The 25,576-nt window shown below is 45.9% G+C and overlaps 1 protein-coding gene across 1 annotated transcript in view; it reads right to left on the reverse strand.

Annotated features, from left to right (window-relative positions):
- LOC130128445 (tenascin-X) overlaps positions 1-4,219 on the reverse strand; it is a 64,846-nt gene extending 60,627 nt beyond the window's left edge. The window contains 5 exon segments of the mRNA XM_056298054.1: positions 2,965-3,016; positions 3,018-3,167; positions 3,169-3,185; positions 3,598-3,655; positions 4,088-4,219. Of these exon segments, the coding sequence (XP_056154029.1) occupies positions 2,965-3,016; positions 3,018-3,167; positions 3,169-3,185; positions 3,598-3,655; positions 4,088-4,219 (409 nt within the window).
- Positions 4,220-25,576: the final 21,357 nt, after the last annotated feature.

Here is a 25,576-nt window from a genome sequence, read left to right on the forward strand (position 1 = left end):
CTTGCTCTCTACTCTCTCTTTCTCTCTCTCTCTCCTCTCTTTCTCTCGCAAAGTGTCCTCTCTCTCTCTCCTCTCTTTCTCTCTCTCTCTACTCTCTCTCCTCTCTTTCTATCTCTACTCTCTCTTTCTCTCTCTCTCCTCTCTCTTTCTCTCTCTCTCTCCTCTCTTTCTCTCTCTTTCTCTACTCTCTCTTTTGCTCTCTTTACTCCGTTTCTCTCTCTTCTCTCTCTCTCTCTCTACTCTCTCTCTCTCTCTCTCTCTCTCTCTCTCTCTCTCTCTTCTCTCTCTCTACTCTCTCTCTCTCTCTACTCTCTCTCTCTCTCTCTACTCTCTCTCTCTCTCTCCTTCTCTCTCTCTACTCTCTCTCTCTCTCTCCTCTCTCTCTCTCTCTCTCTTCTCTTCTCTCTCTCTCTACTCTCTCGTTCTCTCTCTCTCTCTACTCTCTCGTTCTCTACTCTCTCTCTCTCTCTCTCTCTTCTCTCTCTCTCTCTCTACTCTCTCGTTCTCTCTCTCTCTCTACTCTCTCGTTCTCTCTCTACTCTCTCTCTCTCTCTCTTCCTCTCTCTCTCTACTCTCGTTCTCTCTCTACTCTCTCTCTCTCTCTCTTCTCTCTCTCTCTCTCTCTCTCTACTCTCTCGTTCTCTCTCTACTCTCTCTCTCTTCTCTCTCTCTCTCTCTACTCTCTCGTTCTCTCTCTACTCTCTCTCTCTCCCTTCTCTCTCTCTCTCTACTCTCTCTCTACTCTCTCTTCTCTCTCTCTCTCTCTCTCTACTCTCTCGTTCTCTCTACTCTCTCTCTCTCTCTCTCTCTCTCTCTCTCTCTCTCTCTCTCTCTCTCTCTCTCTCTCTCTACTCTCTCGTTCTCTCTCTCTCTCTACTCTCTCGTTCTCTCTCTCTCTCTCTACTCTCTCTCTCTACTCTCTCGTTCTCTCTCTACTCTCTCTCTCTCTCTTCTCTCTCTCTCTCTACTCTCTCTCTCTCTACTCTCTCCTTCTCTCTCTACTCTCTCTCTCTCTCGTTCTCTCTCTACTCTCTCTCTCTCTCTTCTCTCTCTCTCTCTCTCTCTCTACTCTCTCGTTCTCTCTCAACTCTCTTTCTCTACTCTCTCTTTCTCTCTCTCTCTCCTCTTTCTCTCTCTCCTCTCTCTTTCTCTACTCTCTCTTTTGCTCTCTTTACTCCGTTTTTCTCTCTCTACTCTCTCATTCTCTCTCTACTCTCTCTCTCTCTCTCTCTCTACCTCTCTCTACTCTTTCACTCTCTACTCTCTCTTTCTCTACTCTCTCTTTTGCTCTCTTTACTCCGTTTCTCTCTCTCTACTCTCTCTCTCTCTCTCTACTCTTTCACTCTCTACTCTTTCTCTCTCGTTCTCTCTCTTTCGCACTCTGTACTCTCTCTCTACTCTCTCTCTTGCGCTCTCTCTCTACTCTCACTCTCTCTCTCTCTACCAAACACACACACACACACACACACACAAACACACACCACACACACACACACACACAAAACATACCAAAATATATCTTCAGATATTAAAGAATAACGACTGTCTGTGCATGTTTGGGTACGTGTGTGTGTGTGTGTGCTGTATGAATGAACAGTGGAAAGGAAAAACAACAACAATAATAATGATTATTAATGCTGATAATAATGATAATCTAAAGGGTCATATAATGCAAAAACGAAGTGTAGATATGACACACGCACTTTTATAAACTACACTGTGGTGGTACTGGTCAGCTGTGAGGAGTGTGTGTGTGTATGTGTGTGTGTGTGTGTGTGTGTGTGTGTGTGTGTGTGTAACAGGACAGGCTGTGAGGCATGATGGACACGGTGTTCCTGATTTTCACCAGGATTCAATCCAAGCAAAACTGTCACTTGAGCGACTATTTCCCTAATGTTGCACACCTTGGGGAGAAAGAACATAATGTTACACTATGTGTGAACACAATGTTACACTATATGTGAACACAATGTTACACTATATGTGAACACAATGTTACACTATATGTGAACACAATGTTACACTATATGTGAACACAATGTTATACTATGTGTGAACACAATGTTACACTATGTGTGAACACAATGTTACACTATATGTGAACACAATGTTACACTATGTGTGAACACAATGTTACACTATATGTGAACACAATGTTATACTATGTGTGAACACAATGTTACACTATGTGTGAACACAATGTTACACTATATGTGAACACAATGTTACACTAAATGTGAACAAAATGTTACACTATATGTGAACACAATGTTACACTATATGTGAACACAATGTTACACTATATGTGAACACAATGTTATACTATGTGTGAACACAATGTTACACTATATGTGAACACAATGTTATACTATGTGTGAACACAATGTTACACTTTGTGTGAACACAATGTTATACTATGTGTGAACACAATGTTACACTATATATGAACACAATGTTATACTATGTGTGAACACAATGTTACACTTTGTGTGAACAGAATGTTATACTATGTGTGAACACAATGTCTATACCATGAACAGGACTCACACATGCTGAGATGGGATATCAGCATGTAACATACATCACACGTTGTTGCAAGAGATGTGGGTCAGATCGATTGATGGATAGACGGATGGATGAGACAGACAGACAGACTTTAAGACAGACACACAGACAGACAGATAACAGACAGACAGACTTTAAGACAGACACACAGACAGACAGATAAACAGACAGACAGACAGACAGACAGACAGAAAGACAGAGAGACAGAAAGACAGAGAGACAGAAAGACAGAGGACAGACAGCTAAACAGACAGAACCATTGACAGACAGACGGACAGACACATTGATAGACAGACAGACGGAAAGACAGACAGACAAAGAGAGAGAGACAGGCAGACAGAGAGACAGGGGAGACAAGATAGACAGACAGACAGATGACAGACAGAGGTCTCCTGGTACCTTTGCTCTCCTTGGTAGTGCAGCATCCGCCCTCAGCTCCTCCACACTTCTCCCCTCAGTGCTGACACCTCCCTCTCCAGCCGCTCCACACGCTCCCTCAGGACAGCAAAGTCCGCCTCGCAGCCGCACGACTCAGACCCAGACCCAGACCCAGATGGGACCAGTTTTATCTGGTGGGTCAGGACCAGAGGAGAACCAGGTTGCCAGGTCTATTTCTTTACCTGGGAAGCACAGAGATCAGCGGGACTAACGGGAGACGTGGCGACTCCTGACAAATTCAAAGCTTCTTTGAATAAAAAAGGCTTATTGTGAGTGACAGAAGTGTTTTTCTATCGGCGTATTCGTGTCCAAATTAGGTGTTTACCATTTGTATTAAAAAAGATCGTTTTTCTTTAGGTATGATTTTTTTTTTTTTGTTGTTCAAAATGGTCATTATGACCAAACCATTTCTGATGTAAAAAGTACAAGAAGAAAGTAAAAAAGGGAAAATATGCAAGGAAAAAAAAGGAACAATGCAAAATGGATGCAGGCTTAGTTTCCTGTTCCTTATAATTCAGCATTTCACAAAAGGTTATCGATAGAAACAACACCTCTATATGTTCTATGTCGTGTGCCTGAAGCGTTGGTCTTTACCTCCCTGGCTTGAGTCGGATGAGTCCCCATTAGTGACACAACCCTCCGAGATCACCACCTTTAGTAGCCACAACGGGAAAAGTGAGTCAAAGCATTCACTGTGTGGTCTTTGCTACAGAAATGAGCGGCTTTGCTGTCAGATAACCAATTAATTAATTAAATCTCCATACAATAGCTATTCGTCCTGTCCACGAACCTATGTATCCATCCACCTAGCCATCTATCTAGTTAGTATGTCTTGTCTATCCATCCATGTGTCCTATCTGTCTTCCTATTTATCTTTTTTCTATCTCGTATCTGTCTATCTATCCATCTGTCTGTGTCGACATGTCTATCTCTGTCGGTCTGTCAGTCTATCTACCTGTCTATCCAGCTATGTGTCTATCTGTCTGCTCATGCATCTGTCTATCTCTCTATCTATCCAGCATCCATCATTCCAAGTAATGACTACATGCAACCGTCCAGCTTGGTCATTTGCTCTCTAAGTCACCTTGATGGAGTCCTGCTTCGTGTCCCTCGGCGTCCTTTGACCTCTGAACTCTAACTCCCGCGAAGCCGACGAGGTCAGACAGGCGGGGAAAGCCAGCAGGAGGAGGAGGAGGGAAAAAATGAGGGGGGGCATCGTGGAGGTTCACACCAGCTGCTGGGAAGTTGGGGAAATCCTCACTGGGGTGGAATGGTATGGGGGGGGTATGGGGGGGTGGGGGTGGTCCCGGTTTGTTCTGGAGAGTTCCCCCTGCTTGCGGATGTTTATTTCGTTGAACAGAAATCGACTGCCAGACCCCAGATAGTTGAGATTTGAGATATATAGATTCTTTGTAAATAGCACCAGCACCCCAATCCGTCTCCAAATCAGGAGTTGCCCCTTTTCTTTTTTTTGGGGGGGGGGGGGGGACAGGATGTCAGTTTAACAATTTTTTCCCCCTCCGACTCCTCTGACTTCAGTTCCCCCACCTCCTGCAGATTTTCTCTCTGGAAATAAGAAGAAACCTCCATCTTAAAACACATGCTAGCTCAGCAAGCACATTAGTCACAATTAGCAGAAATGGGCCAATTAGCCGTTTATGGGCTCTGTCAGTGTAGCATGTTAGCTAGTAAAACCACGGTGGAAAAAAAGACTTGCTCTTAAAGACCGGTTCACTATGCTGCCGTTTAGCAGGGGGCTTTCGCAGTATTTTCATCGTTCCTGTTGACTTACAGTATGCGAGATATCTGCCTCGTTGTGGAGGTTTTTGGAGTCGAACCCCGACAGACTCTCCGCTTCACACAAACCAACATACGGGTTCAGGTTATCTATAGCTCTTATTTGCCAGTGAACAGAGTTGAAATTAAGAACCCCGCTACAATGTAGCGGTTTGGTTCTCCACCCCTCTAAACCTCCCTCCTCTTCCTCCTGCTAGCTAACCGCCTTCCCCCTGCCCCTAAAACCCCCCCCCACTCCAACTCCCTCCCCCCAAATGCTCAGAATCATCTGAAATGCCGAGAAAAGCGGTTTTTAGCCATTTTTAGAAAATGCATATTTTGCAATAGTTATGCATAATTATTTTAATTTTCCGCTATTTTTCTGGTCCTCTCTGGAACAATACTTACCACCGTCCCAAAAAAAAACGAGGATCATAAGTGCATTTTTGCGAAAAATGCATTTATTTTGCATAATGCCAAAACATTTCTAAGTCCCAGAAACAAAATTCATAGGTGAAAAAATCAAAGATGCTCAGAATCATCTGAAATGCCGAGAAAAGCGGGGTTTTTTTAGCCATTTTTTAGAAAAATGCGTATTTTGCATATTTATGCACAATTAATTATGCATAATTTTAATGTTCTGCTATTTTTTATAGGTGCCCCTGGTCATCCCCAATAACCTCCAAAAAGAATCAAGGCCCCGAGTGCTTTAGTTTGGCCGTTTATAGACTCTCAGCCGAAGATCAGCCGAAATTAATAAATTGCGTACCGGAACTGCCGCGAGCTGCACAGGATGCTGTGCTTTACCTGTTGTGCGCTACATTGGTGAGTCTCGTGTGGAAAATCAGACTCTTGTAATACCTACACGACAGCTTCATTTTGCTGACCAGTCACGTGTTGTGTCTCTATTACGGCGCTGAAATAAAGCTCTGCTTTTAAAGTGGTCACGTTATCCACGGAGGGTAACACTTTAGTATGGGGAACATAAAAAAACTTAATTACTAGTGAATTAGTAATGATCAAGATGTCACTTTAGTATGGGGAACATATTCTAAGTAACAAAAACTTAATTACTAGTGAATTAGTAATGATCAAGATGTCACTTTAGTATGGGGAACATATTCTAAGTAACAAAAACTTAATTACTAGTGAATTAGTAATGATCAAGATGTCACTTTAGTATGGGGAACATATTCTAAGTAACAAAAACTTAATTACTAGTGAATTAGTAATGATCAAGATGTCACTTTAGTATGGGGAACATATTCTAAGTAACAACAACTTAATTACTAGTGAATTAGTAACGATCAAAATGTCACTTTAGTATGGGGAACATATTCTAAGTAACAAAAACTTAATTACTAGTGAATTAGTAATGATCAAGATGTCACTTTAGTATGGGGAACATATTCTAAGTAACAAAACTTAATTACTAGTGAATTAGTAATGATCAAGATGTCACTTTAGTATGGGGAACATATTCTAAGTAACAAAAACTTAATTACTAGTGAATTAGTAACGATCAAGATGTCACTTTAGTATGGGGAACATATTCTAAGTAAAAAAACTTAATTACTAGTGAATTATTAATGATCAAGATGTCACTTTAGTATGGGGAACATATTCTAAGTAACAAAAACTTAATTACTAGTGAATTAGTAATGATCAAGATGTCACTTTAGTATGGGGAACATATTCTAAGTAACAAAACTTAATTACTAGTGAATTAGTAATGATCAAGATGTCACTTTAGTATGGGGAACATATTCTAAGTAACAAAAACTTAATTACTAGTGAATTAGTAACGATCAAGATGTCACTTTAGTATGGGGAACATATTCTAAGTAAAAAAACTTAATTACTAGTGAATTATTAATGATCAAGATGTCACTTTAGTATGGGGAACATATTCTAAGTAACAAAAACTTAATTACTAGTGAATTAGTAATGATCAAGATGTCACTTTAGTATGGGGAACATATTCTAAGTAACAAAAACTTAATTACTAGTGAATTAGTAACGATCAAGATGTCACTTTAGTATGGGGAACATATTCTAAGTAAAAAAACTTAATTACTAGTGATTAGTAATGATCAAGATGTCACTTTAGTATGGGGAACATATTCTAAGTAAAAAAACTTAATTACTAGTGATTAGTAATGATCAAGATGTCACTTTAGTATGGGGAACATATTCTAAGTAACAAAAAATTAATTACTAGTGAATTAGTAATGATCAAGATGTCACTTTAGTATGGGGAACATATTCTAAGTAACAAAAACTTAATGTACAGTAATGTAACACTATGAACACTTGTTGTTTTGTGTGTTGTTATGTAAGAACAGAGCATATTCATACTAAGCAAAGCATATTGAGATGGTACTACTAATAAGCAATACTTCTGAGGTTATAGAGGGAAAACTCATAGTTAATGGCTTACTGGTTGTATAATAAGGCCATGCAGAATAAGGCATTAATGAGTACGTAATAATGACCAATTAAGAGCCAACATGTTGCTAATTTGCATGCTAATAAGCACCTAATTAATGGTGACTACGTTCCCCATACTAAAGTGTTACCCCACGGGGTCTGCTTCTCTCTGTTAATTCTCTGCTGCTGGCACACTTTAGGTTTCTCGCACGGGTAAATTTCCAGCTCATCTGATCTGATCCGAACCCGACGGTGTCAGAGACCTGACTTTTAAGGATGAAAATCATTTACTGAAGTTAAAAACTTTTCCTCACTCATCCGAATCTGCGTTACTAAATGTAATGATCTGTGCCTTACAACGAAACGTTGCCAGACGAGACTGCGGACGCCGCACTTGGTGGTGTAACCGGTTATTTTCTTGCCCGGTGCGGGATTCGATACGGGGTGTACTGCACCACAAGGCGACATCACTAACCGCTCGGCTAAAGGGTCAAACCCGTTAGCTAGGGGCTAACGTGTCTTATTAGTAGTTTACAGCCGTCACCTTCTCCCGGAAGCGCGCCCTCGCGCTTTGTTCTTCCCGCGCTCCGAAGAGACTTCTGAGGATCTGCACACTTCCGGATCCCACCGCTCCCACCAATGTAACCGGTTATTTTCTTGCCCGGTGCGGGATTCGATACGGGGTTTACTGCACCACAAGGCGACATCACTAACCGCTCGGCTAAAGGGTCAGACCCGTTAACTAGGGGCTAACGTGTCTTATTAGTAGTTTACAGTAGCAACCACAAATATAAGTTTAACCTCTTGACCCGACCGCCGTGCCTCTGCCCCCCGGAGAGGCTTTTAGCCTAGATAATTCATTTAAGATCCGACGTCCCCCCCGCACAGCTGAAACCCAGAGGCGGCGGCAGGTTTGGATGCGGAGAGCAGATGGTGAGAATTCCCAACAGCCTCACGTCATCCGGCCTCCTGCCGGAGGGGAGGACCGGCCCGACCAAATCCCACAGAACGACGATTCAAAACTGGTTTTGAGAATAAAACAACATTTGCCAAAAGTTTAATGTTCGATACGACTTGAATGAAATACCGTAGCGAATTCGGGGGGACAACGCAACCACAGGAAGTGCCGCGGCCGGGACGCGAACCCGCATCGCCCGCACCGCAGGAGGCTTCGCTAACCGCTCGACTAAAGGGTCGGATCCGCGTACCGGCGGCCAGCGTGTCTTCTTATCCATGCACGTTGCAACATTGTATCTACTCTGTAAAGTCATCCGCCACGTTTCTCCACCACGGCTGGTGTTCGGTTCAGCGATGCCTGAGGACCTGATTGAGAACACGGCCACTCGTCCTCTTTATTAACCTGCTTCACCGGAAACCCCGTTGCGTTAAAGTCATCGCCACGTTTTACGAGCTTTCTCTCGTTACGTGACACTCTTACAGTCACGTGGCGTCGTTGCCCGGATGTGCCGATAGCTCATTCTGCATGTTGGAGCCCAGCGAAACCAAACACGGGGGGGGGGGGGGGGGGGGGGAGAAAGAGCCGTGAAACAGAGGGAGAAGATGGAGAAAGGGGGTGACTCGTCTGTTGACACCCAACTGGGACGAGAGACATGAACCGCCGAGGGTAAAGAGAGAGGAAGATGGACCGGCATGGTCTGGTGGTCCTCCACCTGGCAGATCCGGCTCTCCGTTTGGATGTGTCCTCTCTCTCTCTGGGTACATGTGTTGCTTTTCTGTTCTCCTTCTCATATCTCGTGCATGCTTCTTTTCCTCTGTCACTCATCTCTCTCTCTAACTCCCTCAATGTTTCTCATATGGATGCTGTCACTCCCCCCCCCAGCCGGACTTGGCCAATTACCCCACTCTTCACATCCGGCTTCCCACCCGCAGACACGGCCAACTGTGTCTGTAGAGACGCCCGACCAAGCCGGAGGTAACACGAGGATTCGAACCACCGACCCCCTGTGCTGGCAGGCAACGGAACAGACCGCTACGCTACCCGGGGGCCTTCTTTCTCTCCTCTCTAGCTCTTCTCCCTCTTGCTCTTCTCTCTCCCTCCCTCTCTCACTGTCCCGCTCTTCTTTCTCTTCTCTCTCCCTGTCCCCCTCTTCTCCCTCTCTCTCTGTCCGTTTCTTTTCTCTTTCTCTCTTTTCTCTTTCTCCGTCCCTCTCTTCTCTCTCCGTGTCCCTCTCTTCTCTCTCTCTCTCTGTCCGTTTCTTTTCTCTTTCTCTCTTTTCTCTTTCTCCCTCCCTCTCTTCTCTCTCCGTGTCCCTCTCTTCTCTCCGTCCCTCTCTTCTCTCTCCGTCCCTCTCTTCTCTCCCATCCCTCTTCTCTCTCCGTCCTTCTCTTCTCTCCCTGCCCCTCTCTTCTCTCTCCGTCCTTCTCTTCTCTCTCCGTCCTTCTCTTCTCTCTCCGTCCTTCTCTTCTCTCTCCCTCCCTCTTCTCGCTCCGTCTCTCTCTCTCTTCTCTCCCGTCCCTCTCTTCTCTCTCCCTCCCTCTCTTCTCTCTCCCTGCCCCTCTCTTCTCTCCCGTCCCTCTCTTCTCTCTCCATCCCTCTCTTCTCTCTCCCTGTCCCTCTCTTCTCGCTCCGTCCCTCTCTTCTCTCTCCATCCCTCTCTTCTCTCTCCCTGTCCCTCTCTTCTCGCTCCGTCCCTCTCTTCTCTCCCGTCCCTCTCTTCTCTCTCCCTCTCTTCTCTCCCTGTCCCTCTCTTCTCTCTCCCTGTCCCTCTCTTCTCTCGCCCTCTCTTCTCTCTCCCTGTCCCTCTCTTCTCGCTCCGTCCCTCTCTTCTCTCTCCCTGTCCCTCTCTTCTCTCCCGTCCCTCTCTTCTCTCTCCCTGTCCCTCTCTTCTCTGTCCCTCTCTTCTCTCTCCCTGTCCCTCTCTTCTCTCCCTGTCCCTTTCTTCTCTCTCTGTCCCTCTCTTCTCTCTCTGTCCCTCTCTTCTCTCTCCCTGTCCCTCTCTTCTCTCTCTGTCCCTCTCTTCTCTCTCCCTGTCCCTCTCTTCTCTCTCCGTCCCTCTCTTCTCTCTCCGTCCCTCTCTTCTCTCCCTGTCCCTTTCTTCTCTCTCTGTCCCTCTCTTCTCTCTCTGTCCCTCTCTTCTCTCTCCCTGTCCCTCTCTTCTCTCTCCGTCCCTCTCTTCTCTCTCCGTCCCTCTCTTCTCCCTTTCTCTTCTCTCCCTGCCCCTCTCTTCTCTCTCCGTCCTTCTCTTCTCTCCGTCCCTCTCTTCTCTCTCCCTGTCCCTCTCTTCTCTCCCTGCCCCTCTCTTCTCTCTCCGTCCTTCTCTTCTCTCCGTCCCTCTCTTCTCTCTCTCTGTCCCTCTCTTCTCTCTCTGTCCCTCTCTTCTCTCTCTGTCCCTCTCTTCTCTCTCCCTGTCCCTCTCTTCTCTCTCCCTGCCCCTCTCTTCTCTCCCGTCCCTCTCTTCTCTCTCCATCCCTCTCTTCTCTCTCCCTGTCCCTCTCTTCTCGCTCCGTCCCTCTCTTCTCTCTCCATCCCTCTCTTCTCTCTCCCTGTCCCTCTCTTCTCGCTCCGTCCCTCTCTTCTCTCCCGTCCCTCTCTTCTCTCTCCCTCTCTTCTCTCCCTGTCCCTCTCTTCTCTCTCCCTGTCCCTCTCTTCTCTCGCCCCTCTCTTCTCTCTCCCTGTCCCTCTCTTCTCGCTCCGTCCCTCTCTTCTCTCTCCCTGTCCCTCTCTTCTCTCTCCGTCCCTCTCTTCTCTCCCTGTCCCTCTCTTCTCTCTCCCTGTCCCTCTCTTCTCTGTCCCTCTCTTCTCTCTCCCTGTCCCCTCTCTTCTCTCCCTGTCCCTTTCTTCTCTCTCTGTCCCTCTCTTCTCTCTCTGTCCCTCTCTTCTCTCTCCCTGTCCCTCTCTTCTCTCTCTGTCCCTCTCTTCTCTCTCCCTGTCCCTCTCTTCTCTCTCCGTCCCTCTCTTCTCTCCCTGTCCCTTTCTTCTCTCTCTGTCCCTCTCTTCTCTCTCTGTCCCTCTCTTCTCTCTCCCTGTCCCTCTCTTCTCTCTCCGTCCCTCTCTTCTCTCTCCGTCCCTCTCTTCTCCCTTTCTCTTCTCTCCCTGCCCCTCTCTTCTCTCTCCGTCCTTCTCTTCTCTCCGTCCCTCTCTTCTCTCTCCCTGTCCCTCTCTTCTCTCCCTGCCCCTCTCTTCTCTCTCCGTCCTTCTCTTCTCTCCGTCCCTCTCTTCTCTCTCTCTGTCCCTCTCTTCTCTCTCTGTCCCTCTCTTCTCTCTCTGTCCCTCTCTTCTCTCTCCTGTCCCTCTCTTCTCTCTCCGTCCCTCTCTTCTCCCTTTCTCTTCTCTCCCCTGCCCCTCTCTTCTCTCTCCGTCCCTCTCTTCTCTCTCCGTCCCTCTCTTCTCCCTTTCTCTTCTCTCCCTGCCCCCTCTCTTCTCTCTCCGTCCTTCTCTTCTCTCCGTCCCTCTCTTCTCTCTCCCTGTCCCTCTCTCCTCTCTCCGTGTCCCTCTCCTCTCTCTCCGTCCCTCTCTTCTCTCTCCGTCCCTCTCTTATCTCTCTCCGTCCCTCTCTTATCTCTCTCCGTCCTTCTCTTCTCTCTCTGTGTCCCTCTCTTCTCTCCCCCCGTCCCTCTCTCTCTCTCTCTCTCTCTCCGTCCCTCTCTTCTCTCTCTCCGTCCCTCTTCTCCCCCCCGTCCCTCTCTTTCTCTCTCTCTCTCTCCGTCCCTCTTCTCTCTCTCCGTCCCTCTTCTCTCTCTCCGTCCCTCTCTTTTCTCCCCGTCCCTCTCTTCTCTCTCCCTGTCCCTCTCTTCTCCCCCCCCGTCCCTCTCTTTCTCTCTCTCTCTCTCCGTCCCTCTTCTCTCTCTCTGTCCCTCTCTTTTCTCCCCCGTCCCTCTCTTCTCTCTCCCTGTCCCTCTCTTCTCTCTCTCTCTCTCTCTCTCTCTCTCTCTCTCTGTCTGCTGGGGTATTGGGGAGGGTACACGGGGGTGGTATGATTATCTTCATGTTCATGTGAATTCGTTTAGAGAAAGAGTTTGGTCCTGAATTGAGACATCTATTCAACACATCATGATAAAAGCCACCTTGTCCCTGGATACTGGATGTCATGTAAGCCTGAGATCACATGACCAAATATCAAACTCTCTACATTTAAATATAGCCAGGCGTATCTTCAAGAGTAAGCCGTTTTCTGGATCCAATTGTTAGATATCCATTTATATTCCCCCTTTTCTGCCAAATTGTCTACTTTACTATTTGTCTCATCTCTTTCTTCTCCTCCACTCGCTTTAAATGGAGGGACGAAGGTGACGTTTTCCTCTCTGGAAAAGACGAGCGTTACGTCACCCGGGCTTCGATGTAGGCTCAACCGAACCGTGTGATGGTGAAAACACAGCCTGACGACTGAGGCTTGTGTGTGTGTGTGTGTGTGTGTGGGGGGGGGGGGGGCTGTGAAATGAAAATCTGAGTTTCATTCATGAATTCAGACGCGGTTTCATTGGACCGGACGTTGTGTCCAGCACCCGTGGCTTCATCTAGACCAGAGACCAGCTCTGTTTCCCCATGAGCTTGTAAATACCTGGACGTGACTGCTGTCGACGGAGCTGTCGAAGCCAACGGGGATTGGGGGGGGGGGGGGCAACAGGGCAACAGAGGAGGGTGATAAAGTCTTTCCACTTGTCCTCAAACCTCCTCACACACCCTGCTATCCTTTTCTCGTGTCTACCATCCTGTCACACCCGTCCTCGCACCGGCTCCGTGTTTCAGTAGCCAACATAAACTCAGTCCGGCAGGCTCTCAAACACAAACTTGGCTCCGCCGACAGGACTGTAAGCAAGAGATACCCAAGTATATCTGGTCTTTGTTTTGTGTGGAGGACAGGACCGTGTCTCCGTGCCAAGGCCACTTGTAACGCTAGCACTCTGGAGAGGTTCCCTGCACTTCGGGATAAGACGGGAGTCCTGTCTTGGAGATGTCTCGGCCTCTTCATAGCTTTTGTTGTTGTTTGTTATTTTGCAGCTTTCTGACCACATGCTATGCTACTAGCTATAACCTGAGACAGCTCGGACATGAGGCTTGAGTTTCATTCTACTGCCATTCTTCACCTCCTTTAATAGCACAATAACACTTCCAGATGATGAGCAACGTCAAGACGGACTTGGGGTCACCCCATCTGAGACTTAACTGAGCCGAGATCGGTCGTGGGTATCTGTTCGGATCAATAATGGCGATATCCTTCAGTATCAGTAGCAGTCAGCGAAGCTTTTATGACCTGCTGACTGCACGCAAGGGACTAACAACATTTCAACGGTTTGCATTAAAAGCGTTTCAGCCACTGACAGCACGTTTGAGCATCGGTGATGCACTTGTCCTCTGCCAGACGGTGGACACTCATCCCAGCCTGTCCTGCAGGCATGCACCAACTGACACCACACACACACACCTGCATGCACCAACTGACACCACACACACACACACACCTGCAGGCACCAACTGACACCACACACACACACCTGCATGCACCAACTGACACCACACACACACACCTGCATGCACAACTGACACCACACACACACACACACCTGCATGCACCAACTGACACCACACACACACACCTGCATGCACCAACTGACACCACACACACCACACACACCTGCATGCACCAACTGACACCACACACACACACCTGCATGCACCAACTGACACCACACACACCACACACACCTGCATGCACCAACTGACACCACACACACACACCTGCATGCACCAACTGACACCACACACACACACACACACCTGCATGCACCAACTGACACCACACACACACACACACCTGCATGCACCAACTGACACCACACACACACACACACCTGCAGGCACCAACTGACACCACACACACACACCTGCAGGCACCAACTGACACCACACACACACACCTGCATGCACCAACTGACACCACACACACCTGCAGGCACCAACTGACACCACACACACCTGCAGGCATGCACCAACTGACACCACACACACCTGCATGCACCAACTGACACCACACACACCTGCATGCACCAACTGACACCACACACACCTGCAGGCACCAGCTACCACCACACACACCTGCATGCACCAACTGACACCACACACACCTGCAGGCATGCACCAACTGACACCACACACACCTGCATGCACCAACTGACACCACACACACTTGCAGGCACCAACTGACAACACACACACCTGCAGGCACCAACTGACACCACACACACCTGCAGGCACCAACTGACACCACACACACATGCATGCACCAACTGACACCACACACACATGCAGGCACCAACTGACAACACACACACCTGCAGGCACCAACTGACACCACACACACCTGCAGGCACCAACTGACACCACACACACCTGCAGGCACCAACTGACACCACACACACATGCATGCACCAACTGACACCACACACACATGCATGCACCAACTGACACCACACACGCCTGCATGCACCAACTGACACCACACACACCTGCATGCACCAACTGACACCACACACACTTGCAGGCACCAACTGACAACACACACACCTGCAGGCACCAACTGACACCACACACGCCTGCAGGCACCAACTGACACCACACACGCCTGCAGGCACCAACTGACACCACACACACATGCATGCACCAACTGACACCACACACACATGCATGCACCAACTGACACCACACACGCCTGCATGCACCAACTGACACCACACACGCCTGCAGGCACCAACTGACACCACACACACATGCATGCACCAACTGACACCACACACACCTGCAGGCACCAACTGACACCACACACACCTGCAGGCACCAACTGACACCACACACACCTGAAGGCACCAACTGACACCACACACACCTGCATGCACCAACTGACACCACACACACCTGCAGGCACCAACTGACACCGCACACACCTGCAGGCACCAACTGACACCACACACCTGCAGGCACCAACTGACACCACACACACACACCTGCAGGCACCAACTGACACCACACACACACACCTGCAGGCACCAACTACCACCACACACACCTCACCCAATACGAGAAGTACCAGTGCAGACTGTCTGTCGTCTTCATTTAACGTAAGGCCTGTACCCTGACTTGAAACTTGAAACTGAAAATAATCCGGCGCGGGATGATCTCAAACCCATTTAATCCATCACAGAATCTCGTCCAGTGGATACATTTCGTGATTACTTTGTAACTCTTTTATAAAGGCGGTCCATTTTTTTTACATTTTTAACCCGGGATATGAATACAAGTTGATGTCTGGTGCCTCGAAACATGACAGAACTCTCAAAACCTCTAAAACTGATTTCACCATTTGACTTCCAGATGCAGTTAATGAGAAAGCTCACGGTTTTGCTGTTTTTAAATCTACGGACGCACGGAAAGAATCCAGTAATGCTGCCCGGCTGTCAACGTGACAGAATATTGATAGAATACTTCAGGATGGATTATGAATGAATATGAAAATAAAAATAAAAATAAATAAAGCATTAGAAATATCAAAAACTCCTTACCTGGATAGAGAAGGGACGAATCTCTCTCAGCCTCTGTCTGTCTGTCTGTCTGTCTGTCTGCCAGATGGTCCAGAGGTCTCTCTCCCTCTCTGTCTGGTCTGCTCTATGAAACTCTGAATGACCACAAGGAGGGGGAATGGACAGAGAGAGAGAGGGAGGAGGAAAGAGGGAAGGAAGGAAGGAAGGAAGGGAGGAAGGAAGGAAGGAAAGGAGAGGGGAGGGGAGCAGTAAAATCTTCTCATACCTCAAGAATTTTTCCTCCCTTCTCTCTCTCTCCCTCTCTCTCTCTCCCTTCCTCCTCCTCCTCTCTCTCTCTCTCTCTCTCTGATGTAATTCTGAGAGCTTTACTGGTCCCGGTTGGGTGGAGGGCGGCCGGCGGGGCCACAGCCATGGAAAACATCTGAATTTTAAGATGCTTCGAGGAAACGCGGGGGACCGTTTTTGATGTCCTCTGAACCCGTCGCTGTCCTCTGCCGGACGTTTTACGACATTAACGAGACCGTCCCAATCGTCGAACAAGGAGAAAATGTCTGTTTTAACTTGGAGTTTAGTCCGGTTTCCCTGCTGAGCTCCCTGCTGAGTGCAGGTGGACGAGCTCCAGGGCCTCTGTCATTCATGACCTCACAAAGAGGATAAAAAGTCACCGGATTCACATTTTGATGTCCATGTAAAACTTTATTACGCCAACCTGTCATGTCTCCACCAGGCCGTCGCGTAACAACCTTCACAAAACCAGACTCAAAACATTCAGCTCTGGAAAAACTCTGAGGACATAAAATGAGATGAGACTTTACGAATCCCTGTGGGGAAATCCGGGTGTCACAGCAGCGTAACAACACATGGGCAAGTTACAGATGTACACAAAACTCAAACTCTACCCGAGACGACACAGCACCACACCTGTAATGCTCTGAGATGATGTGTCGTAGAAAGACAGTGTGCCAGTGGCGTGTACCGATCTGCACCCTGAGATACATCAAGTATAAATATTCAAATATAAGATGGACATATATTTATATATATATATACACACATATCTGTCTATCCTTTTATAAGTTTAAATTGAATTCCAAAGGTGCTCTGTTGACATGAAACACAAACGAGCTCAAAAAAGACATGCGTGTTAGGGTTAGCACTCCTGTCTGTGCCCCTGAGCAAGGCATGGCCCTCACCACATCCATAAACCTCCTCTTTGGCCTTCCTCTTCTCCTCTTCCCTGGCAGCTCCATATTCAGCATCCTTCTCCCAATATACTCAGCATCTCTCCTCCACACATGTCCAAACCGTCTCAATCTTGCCTCTCTTGGTTTGTCTCCAAACCGTCCAACCTGAGCTGTCCCTCTAATATACTCCTTCCTAATCCTGTCCTTCTTCATCACTCCCAGTGGAAATCTTATCATCTTCATCTCTGCCACCTCCAGCTCCACCTCCTGTCTTTTCATCAGTGCCACTGTCTCCAAACCATACAACATAGCTGGTCTCACTACCATCTTGTAAACCTTCCCTTTAACTCTTGCTGGTACCCTTCTGTCACAAATCACTCCTGACACTCTTCTCCACCCACTCCACCCTGCCTGCACTCTCTTCTTCACCTCTCTTCTGCACTCCCCATTACTTTGGACAGTTGACCCCAAGTATTTAAACTCATATGCCTTTGTCTCCTCCAGTCCTTGCATCCTGACCATTCCACTGTCCTCCCTCTCATTCACGCATAGGTATTCCATCTTGCTCCTACTGACTTTCATTCCTCTTCTCTCCAGTGCATACCTCCACCTCTCCAGGCTCTCCTCAACCTGCACCCGACTCTCACTACAGATCACAAGGTCATCCGTGAACATCATCATCTATGGAGACTCCTGCCTGATCTTGTTCATCAACCTGTCCATCACCATTGCAAACAAGAAAGGGCTCAGAGCCGATCCTTGATGTAATCCCACCTCCACCTTGAACCCATCTGTCATTCCAACCACACACCTCACCATTGTCACACTTTCCTCATACGTATCCTGCACCACTCCTACATACTTCTCTGCAACTCCCGACTTCCTCATACAATACCACACCTCCTCTCTCGGCACCCTCTCGTATGTTTCTACAAAGACACAATGTAACTCCTTCTGGCCTTCTCTATACTTTTCCATCAACATTCTCAAAGCAAACGTCACATCTGTGGTGCTCTTTCCTGGCATGAAACCATACTGCTGCTCGCTGATCATCACCTCTCCTCTTAACCTAGCTTCTATTTCTCTTTCCCTTTCCCATATCTTCATGCTGTGGCTGATCAACTTTATACCTCTGTAGTTGATACAGTTCTGCACATCGCCCTTGTTCTTGAAAATCGGTACCAGTATGTTTCTTCTCCACTCCTCAGGCATCCTCTCACTTTCCAGGATTGTGTTAAACAATCTAGTTAAAAACTCCACTGCCATCTCTCCTAAACATCTCCATGCCTCCACAGGTATGTCATCAGGACCAACTGCCTTTCCACTCTTCATCCTCTTCATAGCTGCCCTCACTTCCTCCTTGCTAATCCACTGCACTTCCTGATTCACTATCCCTATATCATCCAACCTTCTCTCTCTCTCATTTTCTTCATTCATCAGCCCCTCAAAGTACTCCTTCCACCTTCTCAACACACTCTCCTCACTTGTCAGCACATTTCCATCTCTATCCTTGATCGCCCTAACCTGTTGCACATCCTTCCCAGCTTGGTCCCTCTGTCTAGCCAATCGGTACAAGTCCTTTTCTCCTTCCGTAGTGTCTAATCTCTCATGCAACTCACCATATGCCTTTTCCTTTGCCACCTCTCTCTTCGCTTTACGCTGCATCTCCTTGTACTCCTGTCTACTTTCTTCATCTCTCTTACTATCCCACTTCTTCTTTGCCAACCTCTTCCTCTGAATAATTTGCTGTACTTCCTCATTCCACCACCAAGTCTCCTTGTCTTCCTTCCTCTGTCCTGATGACACACCAAGTACCTTCCCAGCTGTCTGTCTCTCTATTTCTGCAGTGGTTGCCCAGCCATCCGGCAACTCTTCACTACCACCCAGTGCCTGTCTTAACTCCTGCCTGAACTCCACACAACAGTCTTCCTTCTTCAGCTTCCACCATTTGATGTTCGGCTCTGTCTTCACTCTCTTCCTCTTCTTGGTCTCCAAAGTCATCCTACAGACCACCATCCGATGGTGCCTAGCTATGTTCTCCCCTGCCACCACCTTGCAGTCTCCAATCCCCTTTAGATCGTGCCTTCTACATAAGATATAGTCCACCTGTGTGCACTTTCCTCCACTCTTGTACGTCACCCTGTGTTCCTCCCTCTTCTTGAAATATGTATTCACCACAGCCATTTCCGTCCTTTTCGCAAAATCCACTACCATCTGTCCTTCCACATTTCTCTCCTTGACACCATACCTACCCATCACCTCTGTTCCCTTCACCAACATGTCCATTGAAGTCTGCTCCAATCACCACTCTCTCCCCCTTGGGTACCCTCTCCACCATGTCATCCAACTCACTCCAGAATTCTTCTGTCTCTTCCATCTCACACCCAACTTGCAGGGCATATGCGCTGATCACATTCAGCAATACACCTTCAATTTCCAGCTTCATACCCATCACTCTGTCTGACACTCTCTTCACCTCCAACACACTCTTGACATACTCTTCCTTCAGAATTACCCCTACCCCATTACTCCTCCCATTCACACCATAGTAGTAGAGTTTGAACCCACCTCCGATGCTCCTGGCCTTACTCCCCTTCCACCTGGTCTCTTCCACACATAGTATACATCTACCTTTCTTCTCTCCATCATATCAGCCAGCTCTCCCCCTTTACCAGTCATCGTGCCAACATTCAAAGTTCCGACTCTCATCCTTCCTCCTCTCTCGCTGCCTCTGGACATGCCTTCCCCCTCTCCTTCTCCTTCGCCCAAAGGTAGCATAGTTTCCTTTGGCTACCTGCTGGCCAACAGTACCAGTAGCAGTCACTGGTAACCTGGGCCTCGACCGATCCGGTATGTAAGTCTTATTTATGATCCGCATATTTGATTTGGCAAAGATTTTACACCAGATGCCCTTCCTGACGCAACCCTCCCCATTTATCCAGGCTTGGGACCGGCACTAAGAATGCACTAACTTGTGCATCCTCAGCGGCTGGGTAAACTCTCATTCTTTAAATAATTTCTTAAAATTATCACTTAACTTTGGTAAATACAGCTCCTGCCACGGGGTCTCATGTTTTGTTTTGTTTTTTATTTTGAGACTTTATTGATCCCGTAGGGAAATTACGCTCTGCATTTAACCCATCCTAGCAGTGTAGCTAGGAGAAGTGGGCAGGCGCAGTGCAGAACCTGGGGACCAACTCCAGTTTATCTTGCCATGCCTTGCTCAGGGGCACAGACAGGAGTATTAACCCTAACATGAATGTCTTTTTGATGGTGAGAGGAAACCGGGGCACCCGGCGAAAACACACCGCAGACACGGGGAGAACATGCAAACTCCAGACAGAGGATGACCCCCAGGGTTGGACAACCCCTTGGGTTTGAACCCAGGACCTTCTTGCTGTGGGGCAACAGCGCTAACCACTGGGCCACCGTGCTGCCCACTGTTCCAACTCTGAACCTGTGGTGATTGCACCTTACTTTTATTTTATCTTGTTTTTGTTTTTTTTATTTATCATTCTTAACTTTTATCTTTACTATTTACTGTTAATGCTTCCCTCTTGCAACAACATACCAAGACAAATTCTTTGTATGTTCTTGTACTTGGAAATGAATATGAAAAGAAAGAAAGAAAGCCTCTTTTTTGTCATTGTACAGGTTACAATGACTGTGTTCTCTGCATGTAACCATCCTATTTTATAGGAGCAGTGGGCAGCTGCAGCGCCCGGGGAACAACTCCAGTTCTTCTTTCCATTGCCTTGCTCAGGGGCACAGACAGGAAGGAGTATTAATCCTAACATGCATGTCTTTTTGATGGTGGGAGGACCCGGAGGAAACCCACGCAGAAATGGGGAGAACATGCAAACTCCACACAGAAAGGAAGTTCGTTACAGTCCCAGTTATTAAACAGCTTTAAAATGGATTTAAAAATGAATCAACTTGACTTTTAACACACAGCCAGTCCCACAATCTGTCCTTCATTTATATTCAGAGCCTATTTAACAAACGGCCTCCTTCTCTCCTCAGAGGGACCAGAAACAAAAAGACGACCTATTCATTTTCTAGTCTCCGGTGTGAGGTCAGCTCTCTTAAGGTCACGTCGGTTCACACAACACAGAGCTGTTATGTGGGAGTCTATGGGACCAGCTTGGAAAACATGGAGCCACCACTGAAAGTAAGAATAGGCTGACATTCTGCCAGAGGAGATGGTGGGAAAAAAAAATGCTGTTGAAAATTGTCATCGGACTCCGTTTGCCTTCATCTCCGGAGCCTGTATCTGAAAACTCATAAAGCAGATGACAAACGCGTGAAATGTTAGAGGACACATTCGGCTCTGCAGAATTAGAGAGCTGCATGTGAATTTTGGTGGAATGAGCCTTTAAACCGGGCGGCCCGGCAGAAGGAAACGGGGGATAAACGTCATGGTTCATCTGATGAGCTAAACTGCCAGCAGCATCAGGCTTCTGCTTGACAAACAAACAATGAAGTCTGTGTTTCTGTTCCCTGTAAACTAATGTGGAGCTGGGAGAGAGAGACAGACAGACAGACAGACAGAGACAGAGACAGAGCGACAGACAGACACACAGACAGATACTAGATAGATAGATAGACAGATAGTAGATAGATAGACAGTCCGATTAGCCTCTCATCCTAATCACTATCATGAAATGTTTTTCTTATCATTTTACATGCTTATTAATTGATTTTCATTTTCTCTTTTTGATTGTAATCGCATTTTTGTCTGTTTGTGACTGTTTTCATTTTCTTCTTTCCAATGTAAGGCACTTTGACCAGCATCTTTTGTAGGAAATATGCTCTATAGATAAAGTTCATTATTATCACTAATAATAACAGAGAAGAAAACATATAAAATATACATTTATTTATATGTATGAAATTCATATCAATAAAAATATTTTTTAAAAATGGCCAAAATGTGAACCTTTCTGGCAGTGCTGTATAATCAGCTGAAATAAAATGAGAAAAGAAATTGGTCCAACAGACCAGGTAGTCTTCTATTGTCACAAACAGCTCTCACACATGAAGGCCTCAACGTTAGCAATGTTCTCATCAAGCTAGCTTTAATGCAAAATTTGTGAAGTGAATAAGGTAAGTTAAATGGAAATGTGAAAATATTGACGAAAATTTTTAAATCCTGTAAAAGACTTGGGTCAGAACTGTTCCATGTCAATAAAGAGATGATTCAAGAAAGAGAGAATGAAACAGGTTTTCTAAATTCGCCAGCGATGTGATTCTTGTCAACCAGTTTTTTTTTTTTGCCCTTGAACACTTTGGTTAAGTCGTCCTGCTCACAGAACTGAACAGCATTTTAGTTTTTGCAACTTTTCAAATTTTTGCTTAAAAACGTGCTTACAGTTATGATGGGAAGGTGGTTACAGACAGCCAGCAATCCAATAAAATGTCAAAAACCACAGGAGGATCATCTCGTTTCTCCAAGATCCCCGATTTTACAGCTCTGAGGTATCAAGTTTCTGCAGGTTTCGACTGTTCCGACACTCCTGCCGCATGCGGAATCACTACTGGTTTTTACATTTAAGCAGCTGTGGTCCTTCTCCTCTCTTCGATTGGCTGGTGCACTGTTTGGGCGTCTTCCTGGCTCTGACAAATGCCCAGTTAGGATAACCACACTTAACCAGGGCCTGTTTAATGTGGGATTTCTCCCCTTCCCCGGCCACTGTGTTGGTGGGGGCGTTGTCAGCTCGGTGGTACAGTGTCCTGATGACTCCTAGTTTGTGCTCCAGTGGATGATGAGAGTCAAACCTTAAGTATTGATCAGTATGTGTTGATTGACAGTAAACATCAACAATCAAATGTCCCCCATCACCAATTGCAATTTCACAGTCTATGGTTTATGGTCAGGCAGCACGGTGGCGCAGTGGTTAGCGCGGTCACCTCACAGCAAGAAGGTCCTGGGTTTGAGTCCTACCTTGGGGGTTGTCCCAGGTCATCCTTTGTGTGGAGTTTGCATGTTCTCCCCATGTCTGTGTGGGTTTCCTCCGAGTGCTCCGGTTTCCTCCCCCAGTCCACAGACATGTAGGTCAGGTGAACTGGCCATACTGAATTGTCCCTGGGTGTGTCGACGCTGTGATGGCCTGGCAGCCTGTCCAGGGCGTCTCCCCGCCTGCCGCTCAATGACTGCTGGGATAGGCTCCAGCATCCCTGCGACCCTGAGAGCAGAATAAGCGGTTCGAATAATGGATGGATGCTGAATGGAAGTTTCTGTGGGCACCTTTCCAAGTTGTTGAAATGGATTGACGCTAATTGAGATGGCCTGGCAGGTCTGTTGATCAAAGGCAGGGTTCAAAGGTCAAGCATAAAAGGTTAGGAGAAAGGTCAGAGTGGGGTCAGAGGTTTTGGGTTAACTTCCAGTCTGTTTGGATGAGATAAACAGAGCTAGGTGACCATATCATTGAAAGAAAGTAATTTCAAATTAAACATTCTGCATTTAATTGAACTCAGTAGCAACCTTCATTTAGCATATATCTTTGTATTAAGCATATGTTTTTAAAAATATGCTAAAGTATTAAAAGTATACTAACTTTGGGCAGCTAAAAGTGCACTTATAAGTATACCTTTATGTTACTTTTTGTCTAAATGGGCCCACTTTTTACTTTATAGAAGTACACTTGAATGAGTTCTTATAGTTAACTGAGAGAGCATACTGTTAGGACTAATATGTCTACCTTTAGTTGACTTACACCAGTACTAAAAGTGTTCCAAAAAAAATTATTCAACAAGTCTAGAGTACATGTAAAGTTCACGCATACTATTCTGAAGTTTAGCTTTTGCAAGTACGACAAAAGTAAAATAAAAGTGCTCTTGCTTATCTGAAGTTTATAAAGAGGGATGCTAAATGTGCACTGAAGGGACCTGTAGAGTCCCCCGCCCTCAATCACTTTAAATTTCCTTTAATGATGCTGCATTCGTGTCGCCCTCAGGAACTCGGCAAATCCCACTTAGCGAACTGGAGATGTTTTCCTCCCCACTTGGTTAGCGGTCATGATGGCGCAAGTCCAAAAGCTAATGTTGCTGTAGCCGCTCTTTCCATTTAAAAGGCATTTCCAAAGCTGCTATCAGTTTTTGCTGGATAATGAAGAGAATGCAAAACACTTATAGAGCTTTTAAAGCAGTAACTGACTTTTTCTTACAATCGACCGTGACAAATTTGTCTTCCGCCACATTCTCGAGAGGTGAAAGGTTACTTTTACTTTTGCGTTGCAGCTCATGTGCTGAACATTTCTCCAACTTTACAGCATTGTTTCTCTGGTTTGGTATGCCGTTCACGTGGGATTTTCCAGTCTGAAAGGCATCCTTCCAATGTACCCGACACCACACGAACACAGGACAAACCTCTTCGGCAATCAAACTAGATATTCATCTTGTGTCTCTGTATATTTTGTGTATTATTGTGTCTTGAAAGAGCAATGTGCTGATCAATCCCTGTATGTCTGAACACAACTGGTGAATAAAGGATTCTGACTGTGAATAAAGGATTCTGACTGTGAATAAAGGATTCTGACTGTGAATAAAGGATTCTGATTGTGAATAAAGGATTCTGACTGTGAATAAAGGATTCTGATTGCGAATAAAGGATTCTGGTTGTGAATAAAGGATTCTGACTGTAAATAAAGGATTCTGGTTGTGAATAAAGGATTCTGACTGTGAATAAAGGATTCTGACTGTGAATAAAGGATTTTGGTTGTGAATAAAGGATTCTGACTGTGAATAAAGGATTTTGGTTGTGAATAAAGGATTCTGACTGTGAATAAAGGATTCTGACTGTGAATAAAGGATTTTGGTTGTGAATAAAGGATTCTGACTGTGAATAAAGGATTTTGGTTGTGAATAAAGGATTCTGGTTGTGAATAAAGGATTCTGATTGTGAATAAAGGATTCTGACTGTGAATAAAGGATTCTGATTGCGAATAAAGGATTCTGGTTGTGAATAAAGGATTCTGACTGTAAATAAAGGATTCTGGTTGTGAATAAAGGATTCTGACTGTGAATAAAGGATTCTGACTGTGAATAAAGGATTTTGGTTGTGAATAAAGGATTCTGGTTGTGAATAAAGGATTCTGACTGTGAATAAAGGATTCTGATTGTGAATAAAGGATTCTGACTGTGAATAAAGGATTCTGGTTGTGAATAAAGGATTCTGACTGAATAAAGGATTCTGACTGTGAATAAAGGATTCTGGTTGTGAATAAAGGATCCCGACTGTGAATAAAGGATTCTGACTGTGAATAAAGGATTCTAGTTGTGAATAAAGGATTCTGGTTGTGAATAAAGGATTTTGACTGTGAATAAAGGATTCTGACTGTGAATAAAGGATTCTGGTTGTGAATAAAGGATTCTGACTGTGAATAAAGGATTCTGGTTGTGAATAAAGGATTCTGGTTGTGAATAAAGGATTCTGACTGTGAATAAAGGATCCTGGTTGTGAATAAAGGATTCTGACTGTGAATAAAGGATTCTGACTGTGAATAAAGGATTCTGGTTGTGAATAAAGGATTCTGACTGTGAATAAAGGATTCTGACTGTGAATAAAGGATTTTGACTGTGAATAAAGGATTCTGGTTGTGAATAAAGGATTCTGACTGTGAATAAAGGATTTTGACTGTGAATAAAGGATTCTGGTTGTGAATAAAGGATTCTGACTGTGAATAAAGGAT

Source organism: Lampris incognitus, chromosome 18, assembly GCF_029633865.1.
Source record: "Lampris incognitus isolate fLamInc1 chromosome 18, fLamInc1.hap2, whole genome shotgun sequence".
NCBI classification, from domain to species: domain Eukaryota; kingdom Metazoa; phylum Chordata; class Actinopteri; order Lampriformes; family Lampridae; genus Lampris; species Lampris incognitus.